The sequence below is a fragment of the Callorhinchus milii genome, unplaced genomic scaffold (genome assembly GCF_018977255.1).
Source record: "Callorhinchus milii isolate IMCB2004 unplaced genomic scaffold, IMCB_Cmil_1.0 Scaffold3, whole genome shotgun sequence".
Taxonomy (NCBI): Eukaryota; Metazoa; Chordata; class Chondrichthyes; order Chimaeriformes; family Callorhinchidae; genus Callorhinchus; species Callorhinchus milii.
This window is the reverse complement of record NW_024704744.1, coordinates 8,568,010-8,595,921: the sequence shown is the minus strand read 5'-3', so window position 1 is coordinate 8,595,921 and position 27,912 is coordinate 8,568,010. Positions and strand designations below refer to the sequence as shown.

Below are 27,912 nucleotides of genomic sequence, written 5' to 3'. Positions count from 1 at the left end.
TCAGCCCACTCTTCCCCCCCACCCTCCAGCTCCGAGCTCAGCCCACACTCCCGCCCCCCCAGCTCCGCGCTCAGCCCCACACTCAGCTCCGCGCTCAGCCCACTCTCCCCCCCCCCCCCCCGCCCCCCAGCTCCGAGCTCAGCCCACTCTCTCCTCCCAGCTCCGCGCTCAGCCCACGCTCCCGCCCCCCCCCCCCCAGCTCCGCGCTCAGCCCACAGTCCCGGCTCCTCTCTGGGCCCCAGGTCTGTGTGTGGGTGTCGCTCCCTCCCTCCCTCTCTGCTCCCCGCGGACATGCTGCTCTCTCTGGTTGTCCACACGCGGTCCCTGCGGTACTGGCTGCCGGCGGCGGTGATGATGGGCACGGTCCCCGCGTACCTGCTGACCTGGGCGGCCTGGCGCCTCCTCTCCTGCCTCCTGCCCTCCCGCTACTACCACAGGATGGACGACCGTCTGTACGCCATCTACCAGAGCATGGTCCTCTTCTTCTTCGAGCACTACACGGGGGTCCAGGTGAGATCAGAGACCAGTCACTCACACTCACACAGAGACTTGGCCTTGATATCCCCCCCCCCCCCTCCCCCCCTGTGACCCAGTCTGGAACTCTCTCCCCTTCCCCCCCACTCCCACTCCCCCCCCACAAGTTTATGGTTTGACTGTTGTCACCCCACAGCCATTGACGTTTCACTTGAAAAATGTCCGCAGCCTCCCCTCCCCTTTATCGCAAGGCAATCGGAGGACTTGGGCGGTCACCGTGTCGGAAACTTCAGAGGTTTCCTCCAACCCCACCCCACCCCTTCCCCCTCTCCCCCTCCCCCTCTCCGCGCCCGTCTCGGTTTCCGTCCCCCCGCCCGCCCGCCCCCCCGCCCGCCTTTTCCTGCCCTATTATTGTTGTTGTTATCCTTCTCGAAGATGGTACATTGTGCCGGCGTACAGTTGCGACGGCTTGTGGGTGGGGCGCTGCTGCGCGCAATTGGCCGCCGCGTTTCACCCACAAAATATACAGACAATTCACTTTGCAGTATCTCCTGTGAAGCACTTTGAGACGCCTCAATGGAGTGATAAGGCGCTATATCAAAGGCAAGGAGTATTATTATTATTATTCCACAGCTCTCTTGATACCTTGTGTCCGAGTGACCATTTCTCAGGTGTGAGTCTTAATCAGTGAGTGCACAATGCCTAGGATCCACGTAACACCTACTTTTCTTACGGTGGTTACTGCAAACTTATCAGAATCAGCAACTCTGAATTATCTTATATCTTCCACCCAGCTTGGGGGTTGGGTGGGGGTTGCATTGGATCCACCCCGATTTGCCTTCCCAGACAAGTTTGGCAGTTCAACCAGTTTAGCAATGTGAACACTCCTTGATGCACACATGGTTTACTACCATTTGTGTCAGTTTGGTTTGGTACAATTGTTTTCATCTCTGGCCTTTTGTGTCAAAAGTTTGTGGGATTCAGTCCCATGTTGAGAACTTTGAGTTTGTTGACTTGGCTTTTGAGGAGTGCTCCAATGTTGGAGATGTTGCCATTCGGATGAGATTTTAAGGTGAGATCATGTCTGCCCATTCAACTGGATTTTAAAGAACCCATGACACTTTTCGAAAAGAGAAGGCATTTTCTCTCTGTGTCCTGACTAACAATACTCTTAACTCAGGTTGGTCCAACCCTTTGGTTGCTGGAGGCCACAATCCCAGATTTGAGGAACGTTCCAGGCCACATAAGCAATATTTTTATGTTTCCCTTCCAGAACTGCAACATAACAACAACATTTACACAGCGCCCCTTTCACGTCAGAAGGACACATTAAAGCACTCGATACTGCTGGCTGGGCATCCTAGCTGGGGGTGGGAGGGAAAAGATGACTGAAACTGCAGTCAAAGAGTTGGGTCTTGAGGTGCCTTGAGCGAATCGGAGGGATTGTGTTAATAGAGCTCCAGAGAGTGGGGGCAAAAGGGAAAAGACGAGTCAGTTCAGTCAACCTCGAGGCTCCAATATTGCAAACATATCTATCCCATCAATAAAACTCATTTATTGCCCTCCAGGGGTAATAATCCCTCCCCCAAAAATGTAGTCATTCAATCTACTGTTTGCAGGACACTGCCACGTTTCACCCAGAAAATACAGTCATTCCTCTTTACAGTGTATTCTGCGGTCGAGGAAAGCTCCGATCGTATATCCTGACAATGAAACACAAAACGCTGCTCTCTCTCTTTCTCAATTAGCCGTGCAGCTCATTATCTGACAGCGCGGACGGCCGCTCTCCTGGCTCACTGGGGTGAGCAATTGGCGTGGCTCACTGTCTGACAGCAGCCAGCAGTTGGTAGGACATGATTGATAAGGAGACCCACTTGCCTTCCTCTCAGCTCGAGATGGACACTCTGATACACTGCAGCAATTGCCCTGCACATTGAGCTGCTATAATCAGAGAATGGTTCGCCAGGGAGGGAGCGGGTGGCCTGAAGTTGCCAGTAGTTTGTGGCCAAGATCATCCCCTGGGCTGGGTGCGGCCCATGGGATGCCAGTTGGGCCACCCTGCTCCAACTAATTGATCATTCACCTCCTAGCTGTTTGTGAGACATTATTACATGTGAATTACCTGCTTCATTTGACTACACAGACCCTTACATTTTACGGAAAGGTATATTTAAACATTTCAACAATCGTAAATTACATTTGTATAGTGTATTTCACATCGGGAGGACGTCCCAAGGCACTGGATAGTCAGGGATTTGGACCTGAGGAGGGGTTTGGGATCAGGAGTGGTGGGAGGGTAGGGGGGTGACAGAAGTCGCGGTAAAAGAGTAGGGTCTTGAGACGTGCCTTGAAGGAAGCAAAGCAGGGAACAAGGAACTGTGGGATGGAGTTCCAAAGGTGGGGGAAAAGAGGCTGAAGGCCCGACCGCCAATGGTGGGGCAGGCCAGGTGGGGGACAAGGAGCAAGCCTCCGCCTGCTGAGTGGAGGGAGCGGACTGGTGAGGATTTTGAACTCTTATCATCTGGGGTAGTAAGAATGCTATCAATGCAATGATTATTATCATTCCATGGTTCACACGCTGCGTTAAAGAGTGGAGAAGAAGAATCCCTTTAAGAGCAGCTTTGTCTTAATTCTGAGGTTAGATGTAGTTTTGAACGTATTTGCTGGTATCTTATTAGTAATGTTACAAAATATGTTATTTTTTATCTGTTTTTCGTTCAGGCAATGGCTTTCACAGCACACCATGTCTAGTGCATGATGATGTTCAGCCAACAACGTTCATGTTTGAGATCTCATTACTCCAGGTTTATTTATAAATAAGCTGCAGTTGATTACCCGGAATTTCTGCCTCAATATTTTTCTCTCCTCCTTACTAAAAATTTCCTATAGTTCAAAGCTAAAATAACTCGAGGAAAAAAACAGCAAACCTTGAATTGGGCACTACATTTGGCATGAACAACCTTAGTTGAAGATTGCCTGTGTTTCCTACTTGTGATCTCATTCCAATGGCCTCTTGCTTGAAACTGCATATAAAGAAGAGTATGTGGTTCAGCTGTAATTGGCAGTCATAGTTGAATAGCCTGCTGGCACTCAGTGGCTGGCTGGCCTGTTGTGGGAAAAAGGACCAATTGTGTTAGATTACTGTAGGTTCCCACTGTCCATAAAGCAAGATGAGTTACTGACCTCGGGGTAGCAGGGATGAAATATAACATTTGGTAGTGATGTGGGTGGGAGCAAGTTTGCTTAGTGTATACTTTCCCATATTTTGTTCCCATAGTCGGTTTATTTGTGGTATCTAATCTATAACTTTTAATAACTATGGTACAATCTTATTACATTGAAATGGCTTATGGTGCTTCCCATTTGAAACTTGGATGAGGGAGCAACCTGGCCAAATGCAGAGAGAACTTCCCACCTTTTTCACAATAGTGCCACATTAAGCATCCGTGTGAGTCCTGTAGCTCAGTGGTTAGAGCACTCGCTTTGCAAGTGAGAGACCTGAGTTCAATTCCAGGCAGGGCGAAACCTTGGGCAAGTTTCCTTACTCCACACACCTAATAATAATCCCTCCAAAACCCAAAACAATAATAAAATGGTCATTTTCAATCTACGACTGTTTGTGGGACATTGCTGTGCGCAATTGGCTGCCGCGTTCGCCCACAAATATACAGTCAATTCACTTTACAGTGTGTTCTGTGAATCGCTTTGGAATGTCCTCCCGACGTGAAAAGCGCTATATCAAATGCAAGGATTATTATTATTATAATTATTGAGGTCTTTGGTTTAACATTAGACACCCCAGGGAATTAGGCAATGCTGTGTTGCATAATTTCACACATAATACATTCTTTTGAAGCTGGTGGTATGGTTCCATGGGCGACGTCGCTGTTCTTTATATCATAGGTGAGCAATGAGTGTAAGCAGGCTATTCAATTATATATATGTGTGTGTGTGTGGGAAGTGAATCGTATTTCATCCTATACAAATGCATCTTCCACAAATGTGCACATTTCTCCAGTGGTAGGAACACTAGTAGTTTGTTGCTCCCCACTCCTGCTCAACCCAGACAAACTGATGTTTGTTGTCTCAGTTCTGGTATAAATTATATGAGTGATTGAGAAGCATTGGTGCTCAGGTGGAATCTGGGAGTGAGTTGTGAGTTTTGACTGTAGCACTTGTGGATACATAATTGCATAATGAAATATTTAAGGATACAATAGATCCTCTGTTTAAACTTGAGCTCAGAAGTAAAGTGATCAGCCAGTTCGTATTTAATTACTTCAGACAGATCGAGATGAACATGTGCAGATGGACTACACAGTGGATGTAGATGTCTCAGCCAAATCAAAAGGAATTGGATATCGATTTGCAACGAAATTGATTGAGAAATGCAGCGTAGAATTTGCTTTACTCTAGCCTGTTGTCTTTTTCCAGTCGTGTCTTTTGCTGAGTTACTTCTTTGGTGAATCACTAAACGTATTTTAGGATACACCATCACTATCTGACAGTTCATCTGTTCATATGTTAACAGAATTTCAATGCAGACGGTGTTTCAATATAGCGCATCTGAACTACAAACAAGACGCATTTTATTTTTCTTTGTCCTTCATTCTTTTGAGCCTTGAAGGGTCCCACAGCATAGAGACTGTGCTTGTCAAAGTCACAAATGACGCCTTCTCTTTCTGTGATGAGGGCTCCCTCTGCCTCCTTGTCCTCCTGGATCTCTCTGACGAGGTCAACCACGCCATCCTCTCCATCGCCTCTCCTCTCTCATCCCCTCCTCATCTTGGCGATGTCATCCACAGACACAGGGTAAACTACCACATGTATGCGGTTGACACACAAATCTACTTCTCTTCCAGCTGCGACTCCGGGTCTGCCGATGTTCTCTCGGCTTGCCTGGCGGACATCAGGGCCTGGATGAGGAAAAACTTCCTACAACTAAATGTTTAGAAGACGGAAGCCATACTTATTGGCACCCATCAATGTATTCTATCCTGCGTCTCTGACCTCCTCAACCTCCCCAGCCTATCCTTCAGACTTATTGAACGGATGCGCCACCTAGGCGTTAGGTTAGACCCACAAGCTGTCCTTCCTTCCCGGTCGCTGACCAGGACCGCCTTCCTCCACCTCTGCCACATTGCCCACCTCCGACTGTACCTTACTCCAGACGCAGCCGAAACACTCGCCCATGCGTTTGTCACCTCCCGACTCGACTTTTCAAATGCTCTCTTTGCCGGTCTCCCCAGCTCCACCATGACCAGGATCCGGCTGATCCAAAACTCGTCCACCCACATGCTCACCCGCACTAAACTTCACCCAAGTTGCACACATCTTGTGATTTCTTCTTGACCTCCTAGATGTAGCAACACTGGTTGCTAAATGTAAATTTAGAGCAGGTATTGGGAAAGAACCTATGTATTTTAAACTATTTATCAAGAAAGGGGATGAAGGCAAAAACCTTCGGGGTTGTTCAAAAAATAGTCGGATACCTCATAATTTACAAATGTTTTCCTGAAATATTTTACATCTACATAACACCTTTCAACTTGGGAGACTATCTCGAAAAGTGCTTCACACACAGCTTAATAGGAGCCTAAACTCTTGGAGAGAAACGTCAGTTTGTGATCCTTAGCAGCAGACCCTTGCTGGCAGATATAATGCTGAATTCAAATGCTGACTGTCACCGGAGCTGCTTGCTAAGCAGCTAGAATTCCACGTGAAACTTGCTTTTCATTGTAATTTGTCTGCTGCAACTACGATGAATCAGGAAGGTTGCTTCAAGTGGATATTTCACTTGGTAGGATTTTACCCCTGCTATCTGGAACTCGTTTCTAGAGTTGCTCTGTCGTGCGCCCTCCACTCATTCAAGGCCCATCTCATTCCACGGTTTTGGTCATCTTCGGTCCGAAACACTGACTGTCCAGTGCCTTGGGATGTCCTCCGGACGTGAAAGGTGCTATACAAATGCAATTTGGTGGGTTGTTGTTATCTTATCCCTCCTCATCCCACCTTCAGCTCCCACCCCCAATTAGGGTGCCCAACCAGGAGTGTTGAGTTCTTTGAGATATTCTTCTGACATAAAAGGTGCTCTATAAATGTAAATTACATATTTTTTATGTTAAAATAACTATAAAGTAATTTCTATTAAATGATTAACCAGCTTTTTACCATATTTTGTTAATTTGTCAGATGTTCACAGTGAAATGAAATGATTTTTTCATACTGCTACGTGCAGTCACTCAAAGAGAAATAACGAACATTAGGATTGAATTCAGAGGATGGGAATAAAACTGGAACTTTAACTTCTATTCAATGAAATTAAATATATATAATAATCCTTGCATTTGATATGGTGCCTTATCACGTCTTCAAGATGTCTCAAACGCTTCTCAGAATTTATTGTAAAGTGAATTGACTGTATATTTTGTGAGCAAAATGCGGTAGCCAATTGCACACAGCAGTGTCCCATAAACGGTTGTTTTTTTAATGGATTTTTACCCATGGAAAAGCAATCAGCAATTTGACTAACAACAGGGTAAACAGCGGCATATCGAGTAAGAAACCTTGCCTAAGGTTTCGCCCTGCCTGGGAATCAAACCCAGGTCCTCTTGCTTGCGAGGCGAGCGCTCCAACCACTAAGCTGCAGGTTAAATTAAGTTTAAATTAAATGAATGAGAAATCAAACAGGTTCTGGGAAGGAGGTGCTTGGATGGTGGCGCAGGAAAGGGCTCCAAATACTCTGAACTATGAGAATAAAACTAAGGCAGTTCATTGACACTACAATTAAGTTTGTGCTTATCTGAATGTGCTAGAAACCTTTTTGCCCTCACTCCATACTCCTCATTCCATTTTGAACTCCATACCTGAATCCCTTCACCTTGCCGTGTCCTAGCCTTCTTCAAGGTCCATCTCAGGACCTTCCTCTTTGACTGTGCCCATGGCCATTTTCCCACCCCCTTGTTCCCCTCTCCTCTCATATCGAACCCCAAGCTCCGGTGCAAACCCTTGATTGCCCAGCGCCTTGGGACATCCTGCCAATGTGAAAGACGTTATTGAATCATAGAATTATACAGCACGGAAGGAGGCCATTTGGCCCATCGTGTCTGTGCCGGCTCTTTTAAAAGAGCTATCTAAATCAATCCCACTCCCCTGCTTTCTCCCCATAGCCCTGCAAACTTGTTCCCCCCAAAATAATTATCTACTTCTCTCTTAGAAGTTGTTATCGAATCAGCTTCCACAACGCTTTCAGGCAATGCATTACAGATCCGAACTCACTGTGAAAAAAATTCTCCTCACCTCCCCTCTTTTTTAACAACTATTTTAAATCCGTGTCCTCGGGTTACCGACCCCCCCCCGCCAGTGGAAATAGTTTCTCCTGGTTTACCCTATCGAATCCCCTCATAATTTTGAAAACTTCTATTGAGTCGCCTCTTAACCTTCTCTGCTCCAAAGAGAATAATCCTAACTTCTCTACCTCTCCTGATAACTGAAGTCCCTCATTCCTGGTACCATCCTGGTAAATCTCTTTTGCACTCTCTCCAACAAGTACTCCAGCAGAGGCCTAACCAGTGTAAAGGTTCATCATAACTTCCTGACTTTTGTAATCTATGCCCCTATTTATAAAGCCTTGTATCCCGTTTGCTTTTTTAACAGCTTTATCCACCTGTTCTGCCACCTTCAAAGAACCTTATATGAACCCCAGGTCTCTCTGTTCCTTCATTCCCTTTAAGATTGTACCATCAGCTTATATTGCCTCTCCTCATTCTTCCTCCTAAGATGCATCACTTCACATTTCTCCACATTAAACTTCATCTGCCACGTGTCTGCCCATTTTACCAGTCTGTCTATGTCCTCTTGCAATCTGTTACTATCCTTCTCACCATTTACTACTTTTCCTGGCTTAGTATCATCTGCAAACTTGGAAATTGTACTCCCTATACCCGAGTCCAGGTCATTTATATGTATCAAAAAGAGCAGTGGTCTCAATACCAACCCCTGGGGGATACCATTGCACATTTCCCTCCAGTCAGAAAAACAACCGTTCACCAGCACTTTCTGCTTTCTGTCTTCCAGCCAGTTCGGTATCCATGCTGACACTGTCCCTTTAATACTGTGGGCTTCTATTTTGCTTACAAGTGTCTTATGTGGCACTTTATCATTTTTGAAAATCCATATAAACTACATCAACTGCACTACCTTCATCCACCCTCTATGTTACTTCATCAAAAAATGATCAGGTTTGTTAGCACGATTTACCTTTAACAAATCAGTGTTGGCTGTCCTTTATTAACCCATATTTTTCTAAGTGAAAATTTATTTTGTCCCACATTGAAGTCTCCAGAAGTTTCCCAACTACTGACATTAGGCTGACTGGCCTATAGTTCCCGGCTTCTGCCCTGTTTTTTGTAAAGGGGAGTAACATTTGCAACCCTCCAGTCCTCTGGCATCACCCTGGTGTCCAAGGAAGATTGAAAGATTGTGGCCAGAGCCTCCGTTATTTCCACCCTTACTTCCCTCAGTAACCGAGGATGCATCCCGGGTGACTTATCTACCTTGAGCACCATCAATCTTTTTAGTACCTCCTCTCTGTTCATTCTTAACCTATCCAATTTCTCTACCCTCTCCTCCAATACTGTGGCATTGGCTGCATCCTCTTCTTTTGTGAAGACAGATGCAAAGTTCTCTTTCAGTACGTCAGCCATACCCTCTGCCTCCACAAGAAGATTTCCTCTTTGGTCCCTAATACGTCCCATCCTATCTTTGACTTACCTTTTATTCTTTATATGGTTAGGGTTCCCTTTTATTACCCGCTAATCTTTTCTCATACAGTCTCTTTTCCCCTCTTATTTCCTTTTTCAATTCTCCTCTGTGCGTTCTATATTCTGTTTGATTATCTTCTGTATTTTGGACCTGACATTTATCATAAATCTCCTTTTTCTGTTTTATTTTAATCCCAATTTCCTCAGATATCCAGGGAGGCTTGGAAGCCCTACATTTCCCCTTTGTGGGAATATATTTGTTCTGTCCCCTAACTATCGCCTCCTTGAAGGCTTCCCATTGTTTGTTAGCTGTTTTACTTACCATTGTTTCTTTCCAGTCCACCTTAGTTAGGTCCCTTTTTAACTCACTGAAATTAGCCCTCTTCCCCATTGAGTATCTTCACCTTTGATTGTTCCTTGTCCCTTTCCATAAGTACACTAAACCTAATGACATTGTGATCACTGTTGTCCAGATGTTATCCCACTGAACCTGCTCTACTTCATTCCTCAGAACTAGATCCAGCACTGCTTCCTTCCTCGTTGGGCTGGAAACATACTGATCCAAAAAATTATTCTGCACATATTTCATGAATCCTTCCCCCTCCTTGCCCTTTACACAGTTATTTTGCCGGTCTATGTTAGAATAATTGAAGTCTCCCATTATCACTACTCTATTAGTTTTGCATCTTTCTGAAACCTGTTTGCAGATTTGCTTATCCATCTCCTTCCCACTATTTGTTGGTTTATATATAGTAAACACCTATCAGAGTAACAGCTCCTATTCTGCTCCTTAACTATAACCAAATAGATTCTGTTTTTGGACCCTCTAGCACAGGGTCTCCGTTATTGCCAATACATCATAAACCCATGTGGCAACTTAAGCCTGCAGCTCACAATCTTATTTGTTACACTCCATGCATTTACGCACATGCACTCGAAGACCATCTTAGTCTATTCTGCATTTCTTCCCTGTTTAATCCCTCTTTTTTCTGGACTACTTCTTATTGCATTGCTGTTTGTCTCTCCCAGTCCTCTATGTAACTTTTTTCTCCTCTCTCATGCTACATCCTTATTCCCTTTCCCCCCTCAAAATTAGTTTAAACCCTTCCTCACAGCACTAGTTAATCTCCCTGCGAGGACATTGGTCCCAGGCCCTGTTCAGGTGTAACCCATCCACCTTGTACAGGTCCCACCTGCCCCAGAATTGGTCCCAATGTTCCAGGAACCTGAAGCCCTCCTTTCTGCACCATTTCTCCAGCCATGCATTCATGTGTTTGATCCTGCTGTTTTGATACTCACTTGCATGAGACACTGGGAGTAATCCAGAGATCACCACCTTTGAGTTTCTACTCTTTAGCTTTTTCCCTAGCTTTTGATAGTCTCCCTGTAGGATCTCAGTGCTTTTTTTCCCCCACGTCATGGATCCCAACGTGGACAACAACTTTTGGATGTTCCCCTTCCCCCTGTAGAATGTTTTGCACCCGTTCCATGATGTCTTCAACCCTGGCACCAGGGAGACAATATACCATACGAGAGTCACGTTTTTGGATGCAGAAACGCTTGTCTACTCCTCTCACTGTTGTGTCCCCAATGATAACTGCATTGGCGCTCGTCTCCATGTCCCCCTGTGTATCCATTTGCTTTTGACTCCTCTCCCCAGAGATGTCATCATCCTCACCGGTATTCAGTATAGAGAACCGAGTGCCACACTCTCAGAGGATTTCTGCTCCGCCCATCCCCTCTTCCTACCATGCGGGTGATCATCCACTCATGCTCCTTCTGAACCCTCTCTGTGGCTGTGGGGTAACCACCTCCTGAAACGTTCGACCCATGAACTCTTCAGCCTCCCGTATGCTATGCAGTGACACCAGCCTCTCCTCTAGCTCAGAAACCCTGAGCTCAGGCAGCCAGAGGCACTTTCTGCACGCACATTTGTCAATGGCACACAAAGCATCCTGGAGTTGCCACATAACATACATTGTGCATGCAACAGGTCTCAGATGCCCTGCCATATTCACAGACATGTTTTATATTATTTTAATATAAATATTATGTATTTTATAATTATACATATCTTTCCCCCTCTGCACCAAATTCCCATTCTCACCAAATTCCTGCACAGAATTCCCACTCTGTTCCATCTTCACTCAGGTATATCCTCGCTCTGCTATAAATGCCATTTGTTGTTGTCTCGTACTTTCAAGCTATACTTTCCTGATATGTGCGCGAGGTGATAACAGTAACCCAAGCGTATGTAGAAGGTTGTTGCTTTTTGTTCCACGTATAATTTATTCATAGGGTTTAATCTGTTCTGTATGATTGGAAACATAATTCCACTTTGTAGATAGTATCTGTCTCACAAAGACTGTCTGATCATTTCCTGATACTACAATAACATGGACATAAGTTTATTGTCTGGTCTGTCCAGTGTCTGAAAAAGGAAAGCTCCATTTCTTAGTGTTCATGAAGGTGGATGCTCTACTATTCGGAGATGCAAGAATGAAATGAACTCGGAGAAATCTTATAAGCAAAGCAATCCAATCGTACAATTTCCATCAGAACTGGGGCTCCTTCGTTGCCCAAATCATACACTTTCGAAGTACTGCAAGTAACATTTACAGAATAATAAGAATAATCCTTATATTTAACAAAATCCTTTTGTGGAGTCCTGTAGCTCAGTGGTTAGAGCACTCGCTTTGCAAGTGAGAGACCTGAGTTCAATTCCAGGCAGAGGGCGAAACCTTGGGCAAGTTTCCTTACTCCACACAGAGCCTAATAATAATCCCTCCAAAAAAACAAAAACAATAATAAATTGGTCATTTTCAATCTACGACTGTTTGTGGGACATTGCTGTGCGCAATTGGCTGCCGCGTTCGCCCACAAATATACAGTCAATTCACTTTACAGTGTGTTCTGTGAAGTGCTTTGGGACGTCCTCCCGACGTGAAAAGCGCTGTATCAAATGCAAGGATTATTATTATTATTATTTCATATGGTGCCGTATCATGTCTTCGAGACGTCTCAAAGCGTTTCACAGAATACACTGTAAAGTGAATTGATTGTATTTTGTGGGGGAAATGCACCAGTCAGTTGTGTACAGCAGTGTCCCACAAACAGTCGTGGATTGAGTTACCAAATTATTATTTATTTGAAGGGATTATTACCACCAGAAAAGCAATTTGCCAATTGACTAACAAGCAGGTTCCTAATTACTGCTTGGTAAACAGAGGATTGTGTGTGGAGTCAGGAAACTTGCCCAATGTTTCGTCCTGTCCAAGAATCAAACCCTGGTCCTCTCATTTGCGAGGCGAGTGTTCTAACCACTAAGCTGCAGGACTCCACACTTAAATTTAAGTTGTTGATGTGTTGTAGATGTGTTATAGTCACAATATGTGTTGCAGCGATCAGGTATGTATGAAGTACTCTGCAAAGACAAGATAACTATATGGGCTGCATATGACGACTGGCGATCTGAACTGAGTTGATTTGACAAAATAGCTGAGCGTCCTGTTTGCTTTATTTACTGCTGCTTCACAGAGTTTTGACATGGTGAGAGATGAGTCAACTAACACCACTAGATCTCTCAGTTTCTGTCTTGGCAAGTTGTATGCCATCCATATAGTACATTTATTTTCTATTTTTACTTCCAATATATAGTAACTTGTATTTATGTGAATTCAAATTCATTTGCTAACTCCCTGCTCGGTGAACTTCCCAACTCTTCGCTCCACATGCCGCAGATTTTTCAGAACTCTGCAGCTCGTGTCCTCTCCCGCACGAGCTCCATGAGCCAATCACACCCGTCCTGGCTTCCCATTCCCCAGAGGATCGTCACTTTTAAAGCCCTCCAATCTTTCTCCTCCCTACCTCTGCAACCTCCTAAAACCTTGCCATCCTTCCCGCTCCCACCTGCTCGGCAGGTACTGTCCTGCTTCACGTCCCCTGCTCTGCCTAGCCCATCATTGGTAGTCGGTCTACACCTTTCTGCCCCACCCTTTGATAATGCTCCCCCTATTTTATTTAATCAAGAAAAGCCTCTTTCAAGGTTTGTCTTAAAATCTTCTCTTTGACTGTGCCTTCTGTTATCCTCCCACCTCCAACCCCCTTTTCCTCCACCTCTCTTGACTCCAACCCCCAGCTTGGGTGCAAACCTTTGACTGTCTATCACCTTGTACATCCTCCCAAAAGAATGCAGTTTGTTGTTGTTATCAACACGTGTGCACACAGCATCAAGCTGCGTTTAAGTTCTTTGCTGCCTCCCCTGATTCCACAGTTCCCCTTCAACTTTTTTCATCTGCAAACCTGGATCCAGGCTATAATGTATACAAGGAACAATAAAGACCCCTGAGCTGCCCCACTTGATAATGCTCCCCCTATTTTGACCTTGCTCCCCTAACTTTGACTCTCTGCTTTCTTCTCCTTGCCACCAATTCTGAATCCATGTGCATGTCTTGCACCACAATTTGTGAAGGTTTTGTCAAACGCCTTTTGGAACGACAACTTGCATAAGGATCTTGTTTTTGGAAGTTTAGGTACACTGCATCATAGTCCATTTTGGCTGTCATCTCAAAAAAAATCTGAGGTTAGTCAGACGCCTTATACTTTCTGAACCCATGTTGACTGGATTTTATTAAATTATTTTTGTGCAAGTAATTTTCTATTTCCTCTCTGATTCATATAGGCGAATAGACTAATTAGATTAAGGACATTGTTCCGATCTGACCAATTCAGAGGCACTCTGACTCGAACATTCACTGCAGTTGATCGCACGTGTTGATTTAGATCCAAAGTACTGAGCTAAAAAATGGGACTCCACATTTTTTAGATCACCTGGAAATCTCGCACATGCAGCAACCCATCACTGTATTTAAGAATCTCCAAATCAAACTGCACAAATGTCCATTGACTGGTATGGAATATTCACAATCCCTCCCCAGGTGGACACAACTTGCTCGCTTTGAGATTTAGGTACAGGTAGTTGAGGTAACATTTGGACACACTAAAATGCAAATGAGCTTCATCCAGCTGGGATTACTCTACCCGGTTAGATTTTAGCTTGCAAGCTTAACAGGAGCCAAGTGGGAATAGTCCCTGCTGTCAGGCACTGGTCTGCTCTTCCAAGTCCTTGTAACAAGCCAGACTGACTGGTCCATCATCTGCAGTGCCCTGGAGGACTGTGAACCCGTCTGGCTCAGGAACTAGACTAAAGCCTGGTTCAGAAGATCAACCATTATCCAACATTCTGCTCAGAGATGCTGCTCAGAGATGTTGCACCCTTCACATGGGTTGGTGTCTCAGAGCACAAGTCATGTCACAACAAAAAGTTTTCAACTCAGAATTAATAAAATTGGAGGAGAAAAAATACTTCTCGCATTGGTGGTTGATCCTTAGTTACAATCTCAAATGGGAGGAATGTTGGCAGTTGTGTTAATGGCATGTTTGTAGTTTCTCTGCATTCCTACCCCTCCCAAACCGACAAAGATATTTAATCAAGAAAAGCAAATTCTCCTTGTTTAAAGCCATTCTGGTTCAGGTAGAACTTATTTATCCAAGCTCAGTTTAACTGGGAAATTCTAATTACTTACAGGAGTGCTGAAAGTGAATTGCCACATGGTGTTTAGTGCATGACTGGTACTGGCTTGTACTTGCAAATATAATACAATTTACATTTATATGGTGCCTTTCATGTCAGGAGGATGTTCAAAGCGCTCGACACTGCCGTCTGTGCACCTGAGTTCAGGGTGGGAGCCAAGGGTGTATGGCAGGGAAGATAACTGAAAGCGCAGTCAAAGAGGTACATCTGGAGACAGGTTTTGAACAAGTTGGGGAAGGGAGGGACTCCATCTGAGATGCAGTTCCAGAGAGTGAGGCAAAATGGTTAGGTAGTGTAGATAGGGTGAGAGACACGAAGCAGCTCAGTGTTTGCTGACCAAGGTGAGCAGCCAGGTTGGTGTGGTGGAAAGACGTATGGAGAATTTCAATGAACAGGATATTTTCTATCAAATTTACAATTTCCACACATACTGCTTGATGATATTCACAAGCAAAATTCAAGTTCGGTGCATGTGCTATATAACCTGAAACCAATAGAAAAGTGCAGCCACATTTTTTCTGCGAAATCTGCTATAAATAACCACCAGCTACAAACCCGCTATGAATTAAGTTTCTGGCCCGCGGGCCGCTCGCTGATTACCTGATGTCATTGTGTGCCGAGCTGCTTCGGACACGTATGTGCGGTGCAAGCGGCAAATGGGCTTCACTCGAAGGCCCCACATGTGTGATTGTCCGAGTTAGAAGGTAGTGGGTCCAAGCCCCACAGTGGGACTTTGAGCTCATTGTTGACCCTCCCAACAATCCCCCAGATAAAATCGGTCATTTACTCCATGGCCCTTTTCTGGGATATTGCTGAGCACAAATTGACTGTCTCATTCACCTGCAAAATACAATTTGCGAAGTGCGTTGAGACGCTTTTACGATGTAATGAATCGCGTATCAGATTATCAGATTCAAGGATCCTTATTATTGAGTTCTGTTTTGTGATACAGTTTGAAATATGGAATGCCGGCATCTCTCGCCCTCTGCATACTTTGGTTGCAAAATCATAGAAATTTATACACAATCTGTGTCCCCTGACTGCCTTATCAGTAGAGTAAATTTAAAGGTAATATATTAGCATGGATTGGAGAGTGGTTAACAGGAAGAAAACAGAGAGTAGGGATAAACAGGTCCTTCTCAGACTGGGAGGATGTGATTAATGGAGTGCCACAAGGATCAGTGCTTGGGCCTCAATTATTTACAGTCTATAACAATGATTTAGATGAGGAAATAGAACTTAACATATCTAAATTCGCGGACAATACGAAGATAGGTGGGAGAATAAGCTGTGAGGATGACACACAAAGAATGCAAAGGGAGATAGACAGGTGAGATGAGTGGGCAAGAAGGTGGCAGAGGAAACATTTCTTCACTCAGAGGATAATTAATTTGTGGAATTCTCTACCCCAGAAGGCTGTAATTGCAATCTAAGGAGTGTTGAGTCCCTCATCTCCAATCTCTGAAGCTTTGGAACTCTCTCCCCCAATCCCTCCAATTTGCCCCCTCCCTTCCCCTTTTTTTAGATCACAACTGAAGACCTTCCTCTTCGACTGTGCTTACTGTCACCTCCTCCCCCCCTCCTCTCACTTGGCATTAGGCTTCGTCACTGTTAAACCCTCCGAGATGCTGCCCCGCTTGAAGGGGGCTATATAACTGCAAGTTGTTTTTGATGATTTTTGGAGTTATAATTCCATGGAATTTGAATGTTGCCAATTCTGCGTCTGTTTTATAATATTTGATTTAAACTTAAATTGTGCCTAATTTTGCTTTGACTGCAATTTAGCATTTCCCTTCACTTTTGTCACCTGACTGGCATTGCAGGCTGGTACATTTAAGAAATATTTTACAACCTAGATCTAGCCCAGCAGATCAAGCAAGCAAGTAAGTAAGTGCTCCACGCAAAGCAGCAATGCTGAACATCTGAGGCCCAGGCCATTGTCAACTTGTTTCCTCCAGTTTGCTGAGTTCCTATGTTTTCAGGGCAGATCTCCCTGACGGAAGAATATGAAGTAACAGTGCATCAATACTATATTAGTATGAGACTAGGCAATGAATTGGTAAGTTACCAAAGAGGAAACTTGACTTGTCCGTAAGGGCTTTTTAAGTAAAGAACATAAGAATTTGCTAGGCGAAAGAATTTGCTAGTTCGCCTTCCACCATCCTGGCAGTTGCTTGACGTATTGTGTCCCAAACTATACGCTGTATCCCGAGATATTATTTTCTAGCAGACATCTATCTAATTTGTTCTTGAAACGCATCACATTTTCTGCTTCCACTGTCTCCCTTGGGAGCCTTTTCACTAAGTTTACCACTCTTCTCACTGAAGTACTGTTCCTGCAAATTTGTTCTGAATTTATCCTCCCTGCTTCAGGGGTGGGCTGTGTCCTCTGGCTCTACTGTTCAGTACAAGATAAAACAGCTTGTCATGGTCCACATTATCTATACCCTTCAGAATTTTAAAGACCGTAATCATATCGCCCCTCAACCTTCTATTCTCCAGTGTGAACATTCCCAGTTTATCAAATCGCTTCTCGTAGTCAAGTCTCTCCATCCCCTCCTGAGGAGGTGGCCGACTGCCCCATTGTCCAAGTATAAAACCTACACTCCGCTATTCTGAAGTGCTATTTCAGTCTTGATATTTTACTTTTTGATGATTCACAGCAAAAGATGTTAATCTACACTGTAGTTGTTTTGAAGTCTGTATTTAGTTGGTGTAGATGATGAATCAATGAGTTAGTTACAGTTGACTTGCTTCCGTGCTATCTTAGGCTAGGAATGAAGTGTTTAGACCCATATTTACAATATAATTCTAAGTTTGCATGTAATGTTTGTGTTGTTTCAGCCAACAGACCCGGTAGCATCCTGTTTGTGCACTGAGACCATATGCTTAATTGCCAAAAGATTAATGGGCACAAATTCCCCTCCCAAAGCAGCAGCATCTCTTCACTAATTCCTGAGGACACAAATGAGCATTCAAATGGTTGTTTTTCATCTTCCGGATGCTAGCAAGTTAATGTCTGAACTAAATCTAAACATGTTGTAAAGAAAGGTGGATGGTTCATCAATACATGGAGTTTTGTTCTAGTTTTCTTATTCCTGCTCTCTCTCCCCCACCCCCCCCCGGTGCATCTGGAAGACCATCACGTAAACCTTTGTGAATCACACTGTTGAGCCAATGGATTAGATCCCTTCTATATTATAATATAATAATAATCCTGGCATTTGATATAGGACCTTATCCCATCGTTGAGACATCTCAAAGTGCTTCACAGAATATATTGTAAAGTGAATTGACTGTACTTTGTGGGTGAAATGTGGCAGCCAATTGTCACACAAACAATCGTGGATTGAGTGGACCAAATTATTACTTTTTTTTGACAGATTATAACCCTCGGAAACTGATCCGCCAATTGACTAACAACCAGGTTCCTACTTACTGCTAGTAAACACAAGCGTGTGGAGTAAAGAAACTTCCCTAAGGTTTTGCTCCGCCCGGGAATTGAACCCAGGTCCTCAAGTGCGCGGGACTTTTAGAAGGGAACGATGTAGGGGCCACTTAGCATGTTCTCCCATCCCAAGAGTGTTGTGGGTTAACACTTACTCCCAAGTAGCCAGATTTAATTTTTAAACATAATTAATGTATTTATTTTGTTAGTCGTTCAATGTTAAAGTGATTATACTGAAGCTGCAAGCGATGCGGATTTGCTCTGTTTACACTGCAATATTGAATCCACTGCAACCGCAGTAACATGGAAGTAGTGTGTCAATATATAATTTTCTGCCTATGGACAGTTGCTGTTGTGTGAGGGAAATGTGGAAGGGCCAGCTGTGAGGAAAACTGGCCTGAGCCAGGTTGTGAGGCACTGCTGCCTCCAGAGGTGGAGAGGAAGCCTACCTCTGGATATATAGTAATTGGTACCTCTGAAGGATAATAACACTATCTGATCCACATTGAAACATTGATGGCATCATTTACAAATTGTAAGCCATCATGTAAGTGTATAATTTTCCTAGTTGTTATGATTAAAAGCCACAGGAATGTCAAAAATCCACTTTTAGACAAATCTTTTAGACTGTTGGAAGTTTAGACTGTTGCAAATGACTCCTGGCTTTGTCGCTCGTTCCTCATTGTATTGCATCTATACCATGTCAACTTCCAGAGAGAGAGATTCGTGTGTTCAGTGTGTGTACACACCAAATAAATTGTGTTTTCACAATTGTACTTCGGTGAAGACCTTATTCATTTTCCAGTGTTTGTAGTGCAGAATTTCAGGAGTGTGATATTGATAAATAAATAGAAATGTCAACCACCACTGGCCCTAGAGATCAAGCGTTGAGCTCTTGTTATGTAAAAGTAGCTAGAGGGAGTGTGTATATGTTAAATCGCTAGCATTATAGTTCCGAGTAACTTTGGAAGTGAGTTTGAAGGATGTCGCATTTTGGTGGTGTTATATTTGAGCAGAAAAAAATGTGCTTGTGCAAGTGGAGTACAAAAAGCTTTTCTATGGAAGCAGACTGCAACAATTGACCATTAAATGGACCATTTGTATCAGGCTTACATGGTCCTGTTATCAGTCAATATACGACCAGCCTCTATAAACTCCATAAAAAACACAGCACAGGAGAAAGAAGGATTATGCTTTATCCTTGGAAGAAGTTTTAAGTATAAAATTAAAGCTCGTTTTGCATATTGAAGAGGCACTGTGGTTGACAATTACCTTTTATTTGAAGGCAATCCTAGTATATTTCAAAACAAGTTGTATGCATGTTTTTAAACGAACAAATTTGAAGCTTGCTGGAGATTTCTTAATGGTGGAGTAAATTCTCCTTTTTCATTCTGAATAAGAAACAACGTTATTTGGCTGATGTACACAATCTATCTTAAAATGCCAGATTTGCAGAACTTAACACCCTGGGTGGGCACAACCTTATCAACACCATGCGCTGTCCACAGTATTGATGATGGGTATTTAGAGACTCATAATACAGACCAGATGGGTTGTAATACGGCATTTGAACTATTCTGTGCTTCTAACATGCAAGCAGCAATTACCTACAAATCAATGGCAGATTTACATTGGTGACGAGAAATTTCTGGTCTTTCTTAACCTTTTTTCTATGTTGGTTTTCACAAAAGCTCTGAAATAGCCACAATGGATCTGAATAGAATGTTGAAATGAAAGCGTAGAAACTTTTCTTTCATTGCACACACTTTGAATAATGCTTTCAATGTGGTTGTCTTTTACAGATTATTATATATGGAGACTTACCAAAGAAGAAAGAAAATATAATTTACTTATCTAACCATCAGTGTACAGGTGAGTAGTTTTGTCTTCAGTCGCAAGTTTTTTTTAAAAATCCCTGCTTTTGTCATTAGAATGATTTATTTACTGTGCTAGATGTGAGTTATGGGGTGAGCAGTATATAAGTAATCAAGTGACTAGTTTAATCACTCTCAAAGGATATTCTCGATATGTTTCCCAGACGATAGAATGTGGTTTGCTTTTGATCATTGCTCGCCCATCATTTCTCTCTCTCTCTCTCTCTCCCCCCACTCTCTGCCCACTCCAATCTTTCTCTCTCGCTCCTGTTTTCTCCCCCATACCTTTTTCATTTTACTCCTTTCTACCAGCGCCTCGCTGACGTCACTGTTATTCATGTTGACTGAGCATGGCAGACTATTTGACTGGATGGTATGGCATCCAAATCCAGTCATATCCTCCCTTGCCAGACGTCACACAATCGCAGCTTGTAATGGAGATCAATGGACAGCGATCAAAAATTAGAATCCCTGCTGATTCTCTTTAACCCAGGGTGTTGAGGTTAGTTGTGTTGCCCAGCTGCTGCCTTGGCTGAGACGGCTACCTAAATATAGACCAATAATTTGAACCTCTAACCTTTATCGTACAGTGCTCACCTTAATCTATTAGGCCCATTCAGGAGATTCACTCGAACCCATATTAAAGTTTTTATGGTGACTGTCCTGCTAGAAAACAATAGACGTGTGCAGAATTCGTCATGTGAGCTCTGTTTGCAATGCAGCAACAGTAGAGCTAAGGCCATAAGAGCACCATGATTAAAAATTCAGTAGTAAATGTTGAAGTCGGAAGGATGTGTTCCGGACTCTTGTTGCTATAGAATTTATCTCACTTATAAAGCAAAAACGAGAGAGGGAAAAATGATAATTCAGATCATAAAACAGTTTCCTACAAATGCATTGCCCTTAGATGCCTGACATAAGATGCCATCGATTCAGCAGCTTGTGGCTGCAGCTTTTATTATTTTCGTAAACGTTCATTACAAACCTGAGACCCAGTGAATTATCCAATATGAGCTCTGGCATTCTCACGGTAACACTGCAGTCATGATGAACGTTGTGTACTTTCCCTTAACTTTCTTTCATAAAAAATGCTAGTCGTTCATCTTCAAAATACAATCACTACATTAAACCATGTTAGATGCTTTGAGACATTTTGACAACACAATAAGGTGTAGTATCAAATGCAAGGATTATTCTGTCGTGTTGTATGTAACATTCCTATGTCAGTTAGATTCTGGCAGGTGTAACGGATATTTGCAGGAGTAGGAAACAGTGCGGGTGGTGAGAGGAGCAAGGGTGTTGAGGGCAGCAGAGAGGGAGATGTAGGGGAGAGTGACTAAGGAGGTTAGGTCTTTGTAGGAGGAGACCCAGAGGGGCAGGAGTTCAGATGACTATAAGTGAGAGTGGAGGGCAACTATTTTCCAGAGGCGGTAGGAGATAGGGATGGGTTGAGTGGCAGGGCGTGGGATGGAAGTGTTAAGAAAGCAACAAAATAATGGTCCAAGGTGGCTTTATCGGTGATGGTGATCCCCCGGGTAAACACCAGGTCATAGGGGTGACCGTAGACCTGAGTGGCAGAGTTGACATGGAGGGAGAGGTTGTGGGAGGAAAGGAGGGAGGAGAAGTTGGCAGTGGTGTGGAGCAAGAACGGATGAAGTGGAGGTTGAAGTCGCCCAAGATGTGGAGGCGTACAAATATCAACTCGGAAAGTGAAACTGGGATTTAGATGAAAATCCTTATGAGGTTATAAGAGTGTTGTTCTGTGTGGAATGTGTTCTGAAACCATTAAGGCTTATTCAAAGGGAAAGAAATCGATCGGTGGGGTAAAGTCTGCGTGGGGGGTGGGTTGGATGGAGACAGATTGAGAGGTCGGCTGGGAAAGTAAATGGTGTCCACAATCCTGATGACTGATCCTCATTGGCCGTGTTGACGGAATGAAGTACCCTTAAGAACGGGCCCACGAGATTACATTTGACCTTTTTATAAATTTGCTAAACATCTGATTGCTTTCTTCTTCCAAATTCCAGGCTCACAGGGCAAACCAAAATAAAGCAATGCCACCCATAAGTCTTTTATAAAGTTAGATAGTTTGACAGTGGAAGAAAAATGGAGTTCAAATAATTTATTTTCTGCTCTAATAAATGTTATAAACCCATTCCCACTGAAGTTGAGCATTTGTCATTTAGCATTAATAGTGTCTGAAAGTATCAAGGGAAATGTATGCTTTCTATTTTGCTGCCATTCACTGTGACAGATACTGAATAGCAAGCATTAGCTTTGAAAAATGATTTGTGAATAAGTAAAAACTTTTGAAAGATTTGCTCATGGTAAATTTTTTGGGCTGGTATGCTCATAAATGTATTATTTATATTTAAAATTCAGAATTCCTAGGAGACTCCATAAATGGTATTGCTTGCAGAGTCTGTCATTGATTAGTAGTTTGCAGAGTATGGATTGCATTATCTGTCTGGGAACCTATTCCCCAGGCACCTGGATATACTGCAAGATTATCTTTTTGATTGAGCGAGTCGATCTGATTCTTTGAAATAGTCCATCAATTCTGCTTTGAATTCAATGCTGTGTATATTTACTGTAGTGTGTAACAGAGAAAATTATACGTTAATGTATTAGTATCACTTAAGGACAGTATATTTTGTTTGTTTCTCCACAGTTGACTGGATCATCGCGGACATGTTGGCAGTCCGACAAAATGCACTGGGCCATGTACGCTACGTCCTGAAGGATGGGTTGAAATGGCTTCCCATATATGGATATTATTTTGCTGAGGCACGGTACTTTGTATTAAAATTGGTAGGAGGGTGGGAGGGAATCGGGGAAAGATCTGGAGAGAGGAGAAGGATTAATACCTTGGATGATTTTTAAAAAAAGAAACAGGAAGCAGTGACACAGACATGAATGGCCTCTATGAGCTCAAACATTCTATGTTTAAAAAAAATGCAACTTTGTAATTCACAATTGAAACCGTCTTGATTTAATTGTGCTGTTCTTGATTATCTGGATTCAGACAGCGTAGTTTTCTGACACCCAAACACGTTTTAGGTAATGTCTTTGCCAGTAGACAGCAGATCGTTAATCTTGAATTGCTGTACTATTGAAAGTGATATCAGATTGCTCTAATGGTATAGATGGCCATTTATATACAGCAAGACTTGAAGTTGATTTATCTACTCGCTGAACACGTTCTTTCAGTAGCTTATTATGCATTTTGTTCTGGACAGGTTAATCTACATTGCTAAAGCCAACTGCATGAAAGTAGCACTGAAAGTTGCCAGTGTCCTTTTGAAACGCATTATTAATTTAAGTTACAATGTACAATAAAGTAACACTTTCTATAGCATTTGATTCTAAACATCAAGGATTGGAGTACAGTAAACTCAGCTGACACGATTCCAGATATCCAGAATCCGAACTAGACCGAAACCTAAAAATTACAATTTCCACAGGCTCGCGTGTAGACTGCCGATTCCTGACATCAAAGCGCATCAAAGCTGACTGAGCGGCCTCGCTGGCTTTCACAGCGGCCAGAGATATTGACCTTGAATCAGATTGTTTCAATCCCACAAACAGAAAATGGCTTATTTGCTATCTTCTGCTTGTGTGATTCAAACAACTATAATGCCAATATTTAACAGCATTGTAATTACACTTGGCCAGAAATTCTGGCTCCCTGGACCAGATCTATTATGATTCTGGCGAGCCAGAGTTTAAGTGCACTCGCTTTTTCTGAACTGTCAACTTGTTTTGGTCGAAGGTAGAACCAGACCAATGCAACTGCAGAAATCCTGGATTGTTCAGCATCAGGAAAAGTGTATGTTGGGTCTAGTATTTTATCTGGAATTTACGTTGATTGACTGTTTGTTGCTGCCATCCATGTTCAGAGTAAAAGAGCTTCTCTCAACTGTGCACACGGTCAGGTTTCAGTTGTATAAAATCAATACAGACCCTCAGTGAGGTACTTCGGAAATTACAAGTGATTTCAATGTTTTTAGTTAGTGTTGAAAAATGATCCACTTCAGGACATTTTGGGCCTCTTGTTCAGAAGTAATGAAATTCTAAATGGCAAGTTTGATATTCAAACTTATTTGTTGCTCTGCCGAATAATAATATCCTGAGAGAGGTTAATCCCTTGATTTACGAAGGGCTTTTAAAAATGTTGTTCTCCCCTCTTTAGGTTACCACGCACCATTTCTTGGCGCTTTGCGAGGTTTGTGAGAGTGGCACAGGGTAACTTCTTCCAATTGCCAATATCCTGCCCGCCTCACTGGGGAGGTGCCTTGTGGCAACCTTGTGGGAGTCTCAGACGTGAATCTATGCTCTATAATTCTGCAGCACAACACCGACTGAGGTCTAATCTATCTGATGGCTTGTCTCTGTCATGGTGTGTATCAGCCACCTTCAATGCTTTTATCAGGGATTTTTAAAAAAAGTTTATCCTACAGTTTATCTAGGTAATCTTCTATTTAAATCTCTTAACTGTTCGCTTGTTGTTTAATTCCTAGTTTTATTGGTAGTTTGTAATCCTTGTCCAGTTGACATTGCCTTTTGTGATGTACTGGCATTGGTTTCCGCTCTGGAACTGTTCCTTTGTGGTAACTGCCGCTCTGTGTATGAGTGCCATTAACCAGTGTATTGTAACATTTTCGGTTTCTCCATGTGTAGTATCTTATTTTCTCCTAATTGTAGTGTTTTACCATTATAATGTTTATCTGCAGTCTGGTAAATTAAGTAGATGTAGGCACTGCCTGTTTCGACTTGTAAACAAAATTCCTAGTCTTGTAGCAGATGTGTGCACAGGAATAATCTGTTTAGATTTGTAAACTAGATTTGTCTTGTTAGGTAATTTTGCATATAGGAGTTATCTGAATTTAGATTTGTGAGAAGATCTTGCACGACTGTGTTTGTACAGTTTGATACAGGGCAACCCTGTTATAATGCAAGGGTTTTAAGTCGATAAAATTAGACCCCACAGTATAATGGATTTAAAGAAAAGCCATCAGTCCATCTTCCAGGTTGTCAGATTAAGGCTTCCAGCATGGACTTTCTGTACGTTGTGCAGGAACAATCATCTGCGACCACTCTTGCAAGTGTTTCTAGTACTTGAAACGCCTGAACAGATTGATTGGCTCTCTGTATGGTGCCTGCACATGTAGGGAGCCAGCCAATCATGCCAGAAACCGGTTGTGTATTGCACTTCCAAAAAACGTGGGTCTAAGCGAACTTGCACTCCTGTATAATGTTTTGCCTAATTCTGTAGATGTTTCATTGATCACAGAGGAAGTCAAAGGTATCAAAAGGAAAGAAGAGTTAATGGAGTTTATAGTTGCCATTCAGTTTGGTGACTACTTTTCCTTGAGAATGGAATATCTGTTTTCATGGATTTTTTATTTTAAGAACAGTAGTAGGTTATTTGGCACATTGAATCTATTTATTAGGGAATGGCACCTCATTTAATTCATTTCCATGTATTTTCTTCACATCCCTTCTTATTCTTGCTTCCCAAATACCTATCCATCTTCCTCTGAAATATCTTTAGGAAACTGATGCATGCAGGGTGGCATCTCATAGAGCTTAACAGTGGTGGAGCTTGAAGCCGAGCCAGGGAGAGAGGTGAAGTGACCTTGGGCACAGTCAAAGCGGAAGGTGTTTAGATGCAATCTGAAGATGGGCAACGCGGGGGCAAGATGGAGGGCTTGAGGTAGAGGGTTCCAGGATCTTTGGGCGAAGAGGCTGAAAGCATAGCCAACACTAGATGAGTGATGAGGGACGTGTAGAGGGTTGGAGCTGAGAAAAGGTAATGGAATGGGGTGTATGCAGGTCAAAGGAGGTAGGGGGTGCTAGGGTATGAATTGATTTATGAGGAAGTGCGAGGAACTTGAAATCAATTCATTCTGCAATAGAGACCTAGTCAGTTGTGTTGAACTGATGTGAGATATGTTTCAATTCTAAGGATTTTTTCCTTTTGGGGTATTAAAATTTTGTTCTGTTTGATGTATTTCTAAGTATAAATTTGATTGAGGAATAGAATCCCAAAATGCATTGTAGCCTTGCTGCCCAAACTATCTTGAAGTATTTTGGGCAGCAGTATTGTCAGTATAAACCTAGCAGGTGTGAATGTATGGCTTGTGATCAACTCTTTAATAACATTAAGGAATAAAGGCCTGATATTGGAGCAGACATCTGCTTAATTCTGGCCAATGTAATTTACTTCAGAACTAAAATTGCACAACCCTATACTGTTCTGTTGAAAGTGAAACCGGGGGTATATATTGGTCAGTCTCTGGGTTTCTATATACCATTGAAAGCAGCCTCCTGTTCGATTGTATCTCACTTGCTTAGTGTGTTATGTTGGAGGAAGTTTTAACTTTTCTATTTTCATGGTCTTTAAATATTTACCAAGAGTTTTGTTTGAAAAGGGAAATTGAACAAAGATTTACCAAGAAAAGCAAAGCCAATTCAAGCAAACCCTGACAAAGATGAGCCATCAATAGGCTGACTGTTTGACACTCAGCAATATGATGCAAAGAACACAGCATATGTTATTTTAAACCTTATCGCATATAAACAGATCTGCAGAAGCTGTCTAAAATGTCCTGAAGTAATTACATTTCAGCAAACTAAAGACAGAATGCTGGAATTCTATATACAGTATATGTAATTTGTTCAGCATAAACTGCTCTACAATTCATGTATATGAAACACAAAATTATTTCTAAAGTCACATAAATTTAGAAAACATTCTACTTCACAAAATGCAAGTTTAACCAAAGATAAATAACAATTAAAATAATTTGCAGATTTACTAAAGATGATTACAAGCAGCTCTTAGTACTTCTCCCCCCCACCCCACCCGCTGTTTACCCTATACATCTTCATTACAACCATCCCAGGACAAAATGGTTATTTTAGGAATCAAAATACAAATCACCTTTCCCGTGGACCTCCAGATTGGCAGAACACAAAAGCGATCCCAGGATTGTGGTGCGTCTGTTTGCGGACGATATTATGCTGCTGCCAGGCTCACCTGGGAACCTTTTGCACTGCACCTGCCATCTTGAACAGTGGGCCCCATTGGTGGGACATAATGGTGGGTGTCCCAAGATACAAGGAGCAGGAATCCCAAAGCCCTAACAGGTAGAGTGGCCCCAGCTGGATAATCAGCGGGAAAGCTTGCCAAACAGTGCTATCAATGGCAAGCTATGTGATCGAAGTGAAAGCCGGTATACAAATGTAGTTTTGTTGTTGTTAGCTGGTTAGACTCCAGTAGTTACCCCAACGCATACTCTGGGGACCTCAAGCCTTGGCTCTTCCCCACCTGCGCCTAATACTTTCCGGAATTAGCAAGAAGAGAGTGCTCATTCCAACAATTTATCTCTGGATTTCCATGTGTTCGTGGGATGTATGGAAATCTTAGCTTGGTTTGGATACTCGTAAGCTTGGTTTACACATGTGCCAGATACTCGACTGTCCAAAAAAATGTTCCTGGAACAATATGAAGATTTGGCCATATCACAGAGAAAGAGTTAATATTGCTGAGATGGTGTTCCAGAGAACGGGGGCAGAATAATTGAAAGCTTGCCTGTTGATGGTGGGGCGGGTAGAGTGCGGAGACATGAAGCAGGTCAGTGCTCAATGAGCGAAGGGAGCATCTGGTTCAGTAGGGTTTGGGAGGTCGCAGAGGTAGGGCGAAGTGAGGCCACGGGGAGATTTGAAAGAGAACGTTGGAAGGATCCATGGCAAAAA

General features: G+C 42.9%; 1 protein-coding gene across 1 annotated transcript in view; it reads left to right on the top strand.

Annotated features, from left to right (window-relative positions):
- Nucleotides 1–200: 200 nt before the first annotated feature.
- Nucleotides 201–27,912, top strand: part of agpat5 (1-acylglycerol-3-phosphate O-acyltransferase 5 (lysophosphatidic acid acyltransferase, epsilon)) — a 66,719-nt gene continuing 39,007 nt past the window's right edge. The window contains exons 1-3 of the mRNA XM_007894038.2: nt 201–510; nt 20,080–20,149; nt 22,823–22,938. Coding sequence (XP_007892229.2) covers nt 292–510; nt 20,080–20,149; nt 22,823–22,938 — 405 coding nt within the window. The 5' untranslated portion in view covers nt 201–291. The remainder of the gene's footprint in view (nt 511–20,079; nt 20,150–22,822; nt 22,939–27,912) is intronic.